The 12,444-nt window shown below is 38.8% G+C and overlaps 1 protein-coding gene across 2 annotated transcripts; it reads right to left on the bottom strand.

Annotated features, from left to right (window-relative positions):
• Positions 1-3,102: 3,102 nt before the first annotated feature.
• Positions 3,103-12,058, bottom strand: Commd2 (COMM domain containing 2). Of its 2 annotated transcripts, XM_015486898.2 has the most exons (5): positions 11,895-12,058; positions 11,740-11,817; positions 11,233-11,315; positions 10,708-10,881; positions 3,103-3,700 (listed from the first exon to the last, which is right to left on the bottom strand). In XM_015486898.2, the coding sequence occupies exons 1-5, from the start codon at positions 11,959-11,961 to the stop codon at positions 3,503-3,505; spliced, it is 600 nt and encodes a 199-aa protein (XP_015342384.1). In that variant the 5' UTR covers positions 11,962-12,058; the 3' UTR covers positions 3,103-3,502. The 2 variants fall into 2 exon arrangements, with proteins under 2 accessions (XP_015342384.1, XP_048649854.1); XM_048793897.1 differs by lacking the exon at positions 11,740-11,817 and having other exon boundaries at positions 11,895-12,040.
• Between the last annotated feature and the right edge of the window lie 386 nt (positions 12,059-12,444).

The raw sequence follows: 12,444 nt of genomic DNA on the forward strand, positions 1-12,444 counted from the left end.
GGGAACTCTAAGGGTTAAGAAAAGTCTATTAAGGAGGGACTTAATCGGATACATATTTTTAAAAATAAGTAGAGAAGAGTGAGTAAATTATAGGAGGACAACTTTAACAATGCAACTGCCAGAACTTCCTGAACATAAGGCCTGTGAAAAAACCACAAAGTAGTGTTATATGTTTTCCTTTGGTGATTAAAATCAACACAGATACAACTATTTAGAAGTAAATTTACATCCAAAACTAGAAAAAAGAGAAATGGCTTACTCTTGAGATTCCCATGCTTCTTTTACCAAAATGGCAGGCAGGGAGAAGTTGCAGAAAAGAGGGAGTCTATAAAGTCTGCTCACAAAACCCTCAGCCTCCTCACCTGTATCCTCCAGGGATCAAGCAGTCATGCACAGCTTTTTCTGGAGAGCTACATGTGTAACATATCAAGAATTTAAAATCTGGCAGGCTAGGGCTGTGTAACTCACTGGCAGAGCACTTGCCTAGCATGTGTGAGGCACTGGGTTCAATCCTTAGCACCATAAAAAAATTAAACAAATAAACTAAGGGCATCCTATCTATCTACAACTATAAAAACATTTTCTAAAAAATTAAAATCTTGGATACAAATATTATATTTAAATTCTAATATTTTCTCCTTTAAACTTAATATTTCCTAAATATTATAAAAGTCATTCAAACTCTAATTATAGACATAAAAATGAATGCCTATAATTTTATCACCCAGAAAAAAAACAATGTTTTCCCCCCCCGTTTTCTTTTTTATGGTACTGGGAATTGAACTCAGGGCCTGGCACATTAGGCAAGCACTGAGTTTTATCTCCAGGCCTTGTAAAGTCTATTTTGAGACAGGATCTTGCTACGTTGTCCAGGCTGGCCCCAGACTTCCCTTTCTCCTACGTCAGTCATATGCCACCACACCCAGCTTCTCCCAGTTCTCTTACGGAGTATAACAGGATTCTTCAAAATAATTGGGATACTATATTAATAGTGTACACAACTATCTCAGTAACGGTAAACATTTGTTGCGTACTTTTGAAAGCCTGCTACTATAGTAGAGGACGGGAGCCAATAATGCATCAATGACACCCTTAAAGGCTACACGCTGTGGCAGATTTTAAAGGCTCCAACATAGGGATTCCTTTTCATTCAGTAGTTCAAGGAACTTTTGCTACTCCCATTTTTCAGATCTCAAAGAAAGTACATGATTTTTTTATGGCAATTCCATCAACTTTTTCAATTGCTGCTTTAAATTTCCAAACTTGGAAACATCTTTAAGTGTATTGAAATTTTGTGAAATGCTTAAGGAGACTTCAATGAATGAAGTATATTGGTAAGTGCCCACAGTTCTGCTACCGGATGTTCCTATTTTGGCTTTGAGACATGAAGGATATGACTCTCCTCCCCGCTCCCAGTACTGGGAACTGAACCCAGGGCCTTTGTGTATGCTAGGCAAGAACTCTGACACTAATGCCACTGAGCTATGTACCTAGCCTGAAGGATATGACTCTTAAATCTAAATGAGCATCAGCCAATCTTCAAAAAAAATCAGCATACTCACAATCCTAAAAGCTTTAATAAAAGTTTAGTTATCTATAATAAAGGCACATTATTCAGAGTCAAGAAACTTGGGTCATATTGGAGAGAACAGTGACTGCATCTGCAGAAAATCATGTTCACATACAAGCCACAAAAATTATCAAACATGCTATAAAACAAAGAAAGCAAGGGAGTCCAGAAGGATGTGGAAGGTTTTCACAAGAAATGGAAGCAGCTCATTTGATGGCCTGCACTAAAAGGGAGCCTCAGATTCTAAAAAGGCAGAGAAACAGTCCCCAGTTCACCCTTGACCCAGAAGATGCAGGAAGCAGAACATGATAGAAACAATGGAGTGCCCAGAAAGGTGGTCAGGAGCCTGACTCACGTGAAAAGATCAGCACACCCTTTCCTGTTCTGACTGGTGTGAGGACAGTGGACAAAGAGGTAAAGGAAAGGCTGCTCTGAGGAGACACAGGGTCACTCAGTCTTGTCAGGGCCAGCCTTGCTTACCTTCCATCAACTGTGGACAGACAACAAGTCTTACGGACCTACCGTGCATGCTGGGCAGGTGCTCTACCATTTGAGCAACATCCCCAGCCCAACATGTTGTTTTTAAACCCGATATCATGCTACTAATTTATATAATAAATAAAGTTCCCTTTGTGAGATGGTAATGAGACTTCCATTAATTGAATTGTCACTATAATTAAAAATGATTTCTGATTATACTTTCCTAATTAACATGCAGATAATATCTTTGTTTTGTAACTGCAGAACACATACTTAATGGAAGAGTGGTCCAGATGCCTGCAGGGGACCCTGTGGCAATTTCAAGTGTGCTTTTCTGACACTGTTCTTTGTTCCCTGTTAAGACTCTCCACAGAGAGAGAAATAGGACATCACTCAGACCTTAAAGTTTTTCACTCTTGAGAGTGTAGCTCAGAGACTGATGGTTCAGAAGGCCTTCCTGCAGCGCTCCATGGGGATGAGGCCTTGGACATACAGGGAAGACTAAACCCCATTTCTACCCTTCTATAAAATTCTTCTTTCTCAGCATCCCACTGTGTCTCTGTCTGATGTCAAAAATCAACATCTGAGTTTTTCAGATCAGTACCTTTCGTTCACCTCTTTAAAAACAACAAAACACAAATCAAACTTGTACGGTAGGAAGGATATTTGCTTATAATGTAATGAAGAGGGTCTTCCATCCCCCATGTATAGTTTATCAAACGAAATGATAAAAAGTGACAAGGATTGATTATATTATTCTTGTTATTTATAAATGTATATGACAGTGTATCTCTTAGTTACTTTGGGTAAATGGGAAAAATTAATCCTTGTGAAAATTGAGTACTACTTAAGGCAATTAACCATAAGCCAAACTTCAGCAATATGGTAAAAACTACTTATCTTTACATACAAAGAAAAATGCATGAACTTCCTATAACAATATGGGCATATAATTAAAAAACTCATAGTCACTTTACATTATTCTGTGGCTAGTAACATCATGAGGTGCTTTTAAAAGTCAGAAATATTGTACTATTTAAAAATACTCTGAATAGGAAAGGAAGTAGCTGTAAATTTTATTCTCAAAATTGATCAATAAGGAAGAAAATAACAGTTAAGCAGACAAAAAAGTACCAAAAACAGGGTATTACTCATATATACAGAAGATATGAACAGTATAGATTCATTTCTAGTTGATTCAATCCTATTTACACATTTAAAATATAAAATTACATTTCAATCTGTCAAGAAGCTGACCACATTTAGCACCAGGAAAGGAACTTGACTTTAGCTTCTGATCATGACCTCAATATCCTGGAATAGGAAAAGAAATTTCATGGAATCTAGATGCATTTATCAACACCAATTAATAAAAATTAATTCTGAAAAGTAATTCCTGAATGTCATCCATTCACAAACGAGTCAAAGGCATTAGGACCTTAACACTTGGTACTACTTGATGTTGCGAACTACTCTCCTACAGTGGTTTGTTTTCATCTCCTCCAAGGCTTGTTCCAGTTGCTGAACTAAATGAAGTAGGGTGGCTGGGTCTGTCTGCAGAACTTTGGTGTTGTGGTCTCCATTCTGATTTAGGTGTAGGTTTATAGTCACTGCTGGCTTAATCTGTTGCCTGAGACTTCTGCTTGCAAGCTTGATGGTAAATAGAATAAGAGCACAATACTATTTAATAGACATGCAGAATATGAAATATTTATAATTACTTCACATTATACACAAAAATAAAATTTAAGATGATCACAGACTTCAAAATGAAGTCTCCAAAACCTTTGGAGAGAAAAAATGAAAATATATATGAAACCCTGTGGTACAGAAAAATTTCTTAAATGTCATACAAAATGTGCAGATCATAAAGACAAAACCAATGAATTTAGTGTTATATTAATAAATTTTCTTCAAAGAGTACTTGAAAAAATTGGCAACATGTCTATAATTAAAAAAAGGTTAGTATCCAGAATGTATGTCAACCTCCACTGATGTAGTAAGAAAAAAAAAATCCAAGAGAAAAATTGATTTTTTTCTGAAAAAAATGAAGATATGAATTAAGCATTTTCACAAAAGACAGGTAAACATAGAAAAATATGTTCACCTTTACCATACATCAGGAAAATGGTAAAAAAAAAAAAAAAAAAACTCATGAAATACAATTTTACATTCATCAGACTGTAAAAACTGAAAACCTAACCATATCAAGCACTGCAAACAATGGTAATGAAAAACTCTTGCTCATTCTAGTGAGTGCGGTGAGAGATCACTTTGAAAACAATATGCATTATCAGCAATTCTACTCCTAGGCAGACACCTTCAACTCTTACACATATGCATTTTACTCATAACAGTATTTGTTTTCAAGAGCCCAAAACAAAACATTTCAAAAAATCAGAAACATCTCAATAGAATGGAGAAACTGAGAATATTCACATACAATGAACTGTTCACTAAATGGCAGTGAAAAGAAATGAACTACAGCAACATAAAGTACTAGCATGTGTGAAGCATTAGGTTCAATCCTTAGCACCACAAACAAAGGCATGCTATCTACAACTACAAAAAAATTTTTTTTAATTTAAAAATGTCACAGAATATATGAAATATTTTAAAATGTACAATTTAGAGACAAAAAATATTTTTAAAAACTATAAAGAAGAGTAACAAAAAACTCAGGATTATGATTTTCCTCTAGGTGGCTGGGGAAGTGGGGGTTAAAACTGGGAAGGGCCCAGATGACTCAAAAGTACTGATTTTATTCTACTTGCTAAGTTAGGTGATGGGTAAACATGTATTTGTTTCATTATTATTCTTTAAACTGGGCATCTTACAATCTTTTGTGTAATATGTTCTAAAGTGTAACAAATAAGCACTATTGACGTATTTTCAAAAGATAAAAAACACAAAACTATAAACAATGATAAACTTGAAGGGATGGCACTCAACCCCAGTGTAACAGAGTTCTCCAAAGACCCTCCTCCAGTAAAGAATCAAGGACCACTTCACAGCAGGAGCTGCAAAAAGGGACAGGAGTTGTACGATGAGCCTTGAAATATCTTACTACACAAGAAAGTAAGAAAGCTGTCACATCAGAAGGACAGGAAATCCACTTGAAGAGACTTCTCAGTAAGAACAAATCTAAACCTGAGATTTTGGGATTAATTTAATAATAACAGGATATTCTAATAACTTCTTCTAAATAATTCTAGGTGAGATACTTATCCAAGGCTGCAATTTTAATGTTTTAAAAATTTTGCAATTAATGACTTTGTTTCCAAGATAATTTGGAAACAGGCCAATCCCTTTGGACGAACTAGTCCTCAAACAAAAAATAGTATTTAATAAAGTGAAATATCTCTTAATATCATTTCCTAGAACAGAAAATTATAGATATGATATGCAAACTGTAACTGAAAATACTACTTATTCATTCAAATGTACAGTTTATTTTTGTGGGTTTTTTTGTTTTGCTTTTTCCTCCTGCATCTGCATTGACCGGGAAAAAATGTATTTAAGTGTGTAATTAATACATTTTTTGTTGAAAGATTTAAAATCACTCAATTTATCCATCATTTTTTTTTTTTTTAGAAATGATATCTAAATTCATTGACAGATGAGAGTCTATGTCCTTCCTTTCCTTTACATTTAAGCATACCATTTTTTAAAAATTTTAGAAAAGGCCAGGCACAGTGGTACATGCATATGATCTCAGTGGCTCCGGAGGCTGAGGCAGGAGGACAGCAAGTTCAAAGCCACCCTCAGCAACATAGTAAGGCCCTAAGCAACTTAGTGAGATTCCGTGTCAAAATAAAATAAAAAGAGCTGGGGATATGGCTGAATGGTTAGGTGTCCCTGGGTTCAATCCCTGAGACAAAACAGAAAAATTACAGAAATTAGTTTAACATCCTAACAAACACAGAAGACATAATTAGGCCTCATTTTTTCCTCAGAAAGAAGTTAAATGACATTCAGTACTACAGGACAAAGAACAGAAGCCCACATGGTCCACTGATATGAATTTATTTTTTAATGGGGATAAAATTCTGTCCTTCCTGTGAACATAACAATAACAGCAAATTTAAACTAAAATGTTGTATATCAATGCAAATTAGGGGAAAAAATGTTTAGTCTGAAGAACTATATCTCAAGGCCCTGAAGAGGGTAAAAAAAAGTAGGTAACAGAATACATAGGTCATGTTTCACTTAGTTAAAGTTGTTACAAGAATTTAGCCCTCTATTTGCCGCAGAGCAAGTGCTATAATATGTGAGCAGGACAGGAAGAGGATGCTTTGATGCAGCTGTGAATGAACTAGCCCCCAAAGCAACATTCTTCCGCATCAGTCCCAGATGCATTCAATGTACATACGCTATTAACAAGGGCATCAATTGTGCTGATAATTTATGAAGTCTGGGGAAATGCTCCTACAAGAAGCTAAACTATGATTACTTTGTTTCCCACAAGCAATCACACAATAATTAGATGGTGACTGTCCATTCACCACCAGTCTCCATGAGACAAGTGAATTTACTCCCAGATGAAAGGCAGCATGTCCTGATATTCATTTCCTACGCATTTGACTGGTGTGATCTGTCATGCTTTCTTCCCCCAAACAGCAAAATCCACTTCAGTCAGAACCCCTTCTAACAGTTTCATCTAATGAGCTCAGGGACTCCATTAGTCCTGAATAGCTTTTTCAGCTTTAAATTTATTTCACCACATGTGGCAAGTCCCTCAGTATCTCCTCAACGTTAACCTGCACTCATCCTCATGTTCATGCAGCAACTCAAAGTCACCTCACTGGGCAAATTAACCCTCCAGTTTAATTTTAGAAAACTCGATTTTGTAATTTCTAACTTCTAAAAATGTCTTCATAATGGAAAATCAAAGTAAATCAATAGGGGCAGGGGCTGGGGCTGGGGCTCAGCAGTAGAGCGCTCGCCTAGCATGGGCAAGGCCCTGGGTTCGATACTCAGCACCACATAAAATAAATAAAATAAAGGTACTGTGTCCATCTACAATTAAAAAATAAAGATTTTTTTTTTTTTTAAAGTAAATCAATAAAGCCCAAAAAGACTCTATGGGCTACTGAGGCCTTAAAAAAGTCCTAAAAGCCAGAGAACACCCACTCAAGAGTCATAATTATGTACAAGATAAATTACTGATGGACCACCTAAGCATGACCACCCCCATATCTCCACCTGGTTATTAACGAAAGATCTAAACACACAAGTTTAAACACATTGATGAAACTTTTATGTGCCAGGTACAGTGCTGGGCACACAGTATCTGCTGTCATGGAGCATGCAGTCTGGTTTATACCATATGCTGTGATCATGGCTACTCATCATGCTGGATTTTAGTTTACTTTTTGGTCTTCTTTTATGAAATTGTGATGACTTAAAGACAAGTATATTTCTTCATTGCTACACATATTTATCAACTTTCTGTTACTGTGACAAAATATCTGAGATAATCAACTTATCAGGAGAAAAGGTTTATTTTGGCTCAAGGGTTTTGCTTCCAGAGGTTTGAATTCACCTTTAATTGGTTCTGTTTTTTATGGGCCTGGGGCTCCTGGTGGGAGCACGTGGTAGGCAGAACTGTTTACCTCGTGGAGGCAGAGAAACAAAAGAGAATTGGGAAGGGGCTAGAGTCCCAACATCTCCTCAAGGGTATACCACCAACTGCCTAACTTCCTTCTATCAGACTCCACCTCTTGAAGTTTCCATCACCTTCCATCAGCACCACAGGATGAGCAAGTCTTTAATACACAGGCCTGGGTAATACACAAAGCCAAACCACAGCACTATGTCTACAAAGCCTGGCACGCTCCAGAAATCCAAGGAATGGTTTGATAATTGAATGGACATATGGTAGCATCAACTGATAAGTGGATATAAAAAATGGTCTTTTCTGTGGTTATCTACATATACTAAGGATGCTGATGACAAGAGAGCAACCTCTCCAAGCCAGCCACACTATCCCAACCGAAAAACCTCAAAATACAGCATGACACGTACAGCTTTTTTCTGTCCAAATCCTAAGCCTTTCATCTTCTCAACCCCCTAATGGTCCTCAGTGTAAAATGCTACTCTTACTTCCATTGACACTGTATTGTGATATGGTTGTTCCTTTCTGAAACTATTCTCCCTTTAACCACCAGCTTTTCTTTTTTTTTCTTTTTTTTAATTTTTAAAATTTTGTTCTTTTTAGATATACATGAAAGTGGAGTGACCAGCTCTTCTTTTTATCAACCATGAGTAACCAATGAGATTCAGTTCAGCTTTCAGAGAAATCACTCTCATTTGTGGTCTGAAACAAGTCTTGTATGCAAGTTCTACACCTATCTCTTCATCTGCTATGGACTGAGGCATACAGGGAAGAGGCTGTCCACAGCTGGCACGTGGGCACTTCCTCAGCTGTAACAGGGATGAAGGCACAGCACAGGTGCTAATGCAGGCAGGAGGCAAAGTGGTGGCAGGAATGTGTCAGAGTTCTCTTCTGATTTAGAAGAATGTGGAAATACAGGAGATGCTGAGACTTTGAAAAAAGAGCACATACAAGACATGCATGCTCCTTGCTATCCTAGGTTAACGGCTCACTGTGTGCTGTATAAAACAGGTACTATAGGAGTGAAATGGCTTTCCAAAATGGAAACACGGGTGCGTGAAAAGGAAAACACAAATGCCACCAAGATTAAACTGTTACTAGCAGCACAGGGAACTTCTCTCAGAGGGAGGAATCATTTTAAGCAAAAGCCAGCAAACCACGTATTTCTGTAAAGAACCAAATAATAAATACTATAGGCTTTGCAGAACTGCACAGCTTCCAGCACAACTAATTCAACTCTACCTTGTACTCAAAAGCAGCCATCGACAATATGTTAGCAAATAAGCATGATTATGTTACAATAAAACTTGACAAATAGGCAGCAAGTCAGATCTGACCCACAGGCCACAGTGGACTGAGCCCTGATGTAACCTGATATATAAAAGGATAAGGAATACAATCAGAAGTAATGGCAAGGCAGGGGGAAGGCATTTCATAGAGAGGGCAAAATACATAAAGCCCCAAGTTCTTCCTACTTCTAACTCCCACTTTCATTCTGATCTGCCCAAGACACCAGATAAATTTTCTTAAATGTGACTTTCTTTTTCTTTTTTTAGAGCTGTGGTTTTCTTCTTTTTTCTAAATGTTACTTTCTTATCCAAGAATCTACAAGGGCTTCCTATTTATTGTCTGTGATGTTAAGTCTAAACTCCAACTGAATTTCTAATCTATTTGACCACTTTACCTTAATTCAAATCATGAAGAATCTATTCTAACAGCTGTTCACAAACAGTACTTAGTATTATTTGGGTGAAAGGGAAGCTTTTAAAAATTCTCATGTCCAAGCCAAACCTCACACCAATAAATCAGAATCACTAGGGGTAGAACATAGATATTATAAATTTTTTAAAGCTCCCCAGGTTATTCTAATGTGCACTAAGTTTAAGAACCAGAACAGTATACCAGATATTTGTATATTCATTCCCACATTCACAGGGGTGGTTTTAACTTGTACTGCCTCCTCTTCCAAGAATATTTACTCTTCTTTTCTCTATTCCTTCTGAAATTTCAGTCTTTTTTTTTTTTTTTTTTGTTAAAACTTTCTGGATCATGCCAGTACACACTGAACTATGCAAATAAATAAATAAAGATAGATTTTTTTAAACACTCAGGTGGTATCTTTATTTATGTAATTATATTCTTTTTTTCCCCTCCAGGACCTATTTTATAACTACTTAAATCTCTTATACCTTTTAGTGTCCCAAAACATTTAGCATAGCTGTTATCAGCCAATGGATGATATTCAACAAACATCTACTAACTTATCTTTTACTGCATAATAAAGGGCTACATGCAATAGTTTGAAAATTAATTAACTAATTGATAAATTTGTTTGAGATGAGGTCTCACTATGTTGCTCTGACTGGTCTCAAACTCCTTGGCTCAAGTGATCCTCTTAGCTTAACCCCGAGAGGAGCTGGGACTACAGGCATGTGCCACTGAGCCTAGCCTTTCCTTTTATTTAACTATGTGGCTTTAAAACAAGTGAAAGATAAGTTTCATACAAATAATTTTGTGCAAAAGCCAGAGACCAAAGAGTATTTAACAAATCATTCCAAATGTGGAAAGAGAAAAAATGAGTAAACTCTATGTGTTAGAAACAAGGATGCTGGTTACCTTTGAAAAGGACAATAATTAGGAGGAGGCAAGGAGAATCCTTCTAGGATACTGGTGATGCTAATGTCCATTTCATAGGAGTTTCACCACGACATAATTCATTATGCTGTGTACACTTACTTATGTATTTCTTATATATGTGTTATATTTAAGGAGAAATAATTTTAAAAAGTTAATACCACCTAAAATGTCTGCTAACCATTTGCTTTGCTAAAGTAATCAAATTAAGTTAAATTGAACACATTATAAATAAAAGAAAATGAACTATTTGTGAAATGGTCTGAAAATGAACACTGATTAAAAAACCAGTTTCAAATCAGAGTTTGGTTGACATGGTAAAGAATACAATAAGTAGGACACAATCTTTAAATAATTCTTATTCTATGTCAGGTTTTTAAACACACACACACACACACACACACACCTGTACATCTAGTCGCCACTCAAGGCTGTGGTAACTGGGAAGGCTGGGTGCCAGTTCACCCAGAATAGTCCTGATCTCTTTTCTGTTGTCCAGGTAAAGCTGAAGCAACAATTTGTTCAGTTCTTCAGAGAATCCCAGAACAAAAACAGAGTCTTGGAAATCCACTTCAGAAATCTACAAATGAATTGAATTTAACAGAACATCAAAATCTATTTTTGTCAGGTAAATGATAAAATACTTGTTAAACACAAAAGATATATCTGATATCCCCTAATTCACTTGTCTAGCATTCTTTATAGAGGAAGATAATCATTATTTACTATTCCAAGATCTGAGTTACTGTCACATAAAAAATACTTTTTTAAAAATATAAAAAGAACTAAGATGCCCAATATTGCCTCCTATTCTCTGTCAAGTCAGATACTGCTGATGTGCAAGGAAAGTAGATCATTTCCTTCCTCCTCCTCATAGGATCCGTCCCCGGCCTACGGTCTGGGCAACACTGAATGCCGCAGGCGCCCTCACCATGAGCTTGGAGCTCTCGGTGAGCAGGTAGGTCAACCCTTCCACACCATGCTGGACAGCGTCGCTGCTCACGCTGAGCTTCCCTAAGAAAAAGGAAAACGAATACATCAATCACCGTGCGACATTCTTCTTTTTGTTCAAATTCCTACCTAAAAATAAGTATTTTAACTCGGCCTCTGGCTTTCTCCTCTGCTGGCCGGACGCCTTCCGGACTTCCAGCCCAGTGCAGGTCCAGCACGCGCAAGCGCACAGCCGCTGGCCTAAAGGGCCGGCCCGCGGGGACCGCGCCCCGAGCCGCACCCGCTCGCTGCCCGGCCGACCCCCAACGCCCAGCGATTCCGAGGGGCGGGCAACACTGTGCTCCCCTGGAGCTGAGGAAACGACTCACGGAACTCCGGCCCACAGCCCGCGCCCCGCTCACCCACCCTGGCACCCCGCATCCCGCCCACCCTCACCCCGTATCCCGCAGCCCGCCCCAGTCACGGAGGCTCCCGCCCGCCCGCTTACTGGCAGCGCCCTCGTAGACCTTGGGGTTGGTCCCTCGCCTCAGGAACTCCACCGCTATCCGCCCGAACTCCACCACCACTGAAACGGAAGTCGGCAGGCCGTGAGCGCCCAGCGCCCGGCCTTCTCCCCGCACCTCGCCGTCGCCACACCCTTACCCGCGCTGTCCACCTGCGGCAGGAAGGCCAGGTGCTCCTTATGCTCCTCCGACAAGTCCAGCAGCATCTTCGCTGCACACCCTTTTCCACCCAGCAGCGCAATGGTCTTCCGCGCCACTTCCGGCTCCCGCGTCCAGAGCGAAGAGGGTCCGGCGCGGCAGCATCCTAAGCTTTGGGTTCCGGTCTACGACGGTCCTAGACTCGAGCGCCCCCTGCGGCGTATTCTGGGATTGCGGGTGGAGGTGTCCTACTAGAGGAGTCTAGAGGCAAAGCCTAGTGCAGGACGCTAGGCTGTACCGGGGAAATGGAAACTGTAAAATCCGACACCACCGCCCCCATCACGTTTACAATACAATACGTTTACAATATCAATAGCTAATTTGTTAAGCCCTGTATCAGGAATGTTCTTACCACCCCCCCCACCACCACCTTCCTGGGGTGGAACGCAGGGATGCTATACCATTAAGCTACTTTCCCCAGCCCTTTTTGTTTTTGAGATGGGATCTGCTAAGGTGCGGAGGCTGGCCTTGAACTTGCAATCCCCCCATCT

Source organism: Marmota marmota, unplaced genomic scaffold (genome assembly GCF_001458135.2).
Source record: "Marmota marmota marmota unplaced genomic scaffold, marMar, whole genome shotgun sequence".
NCBI classification, from domain to species: domain Eukaryota; kingdom Metazoa; phylum Chordata; class Mammalia; order Rodentia; family Sciuridae; genus Marmota; species Marmota marmota.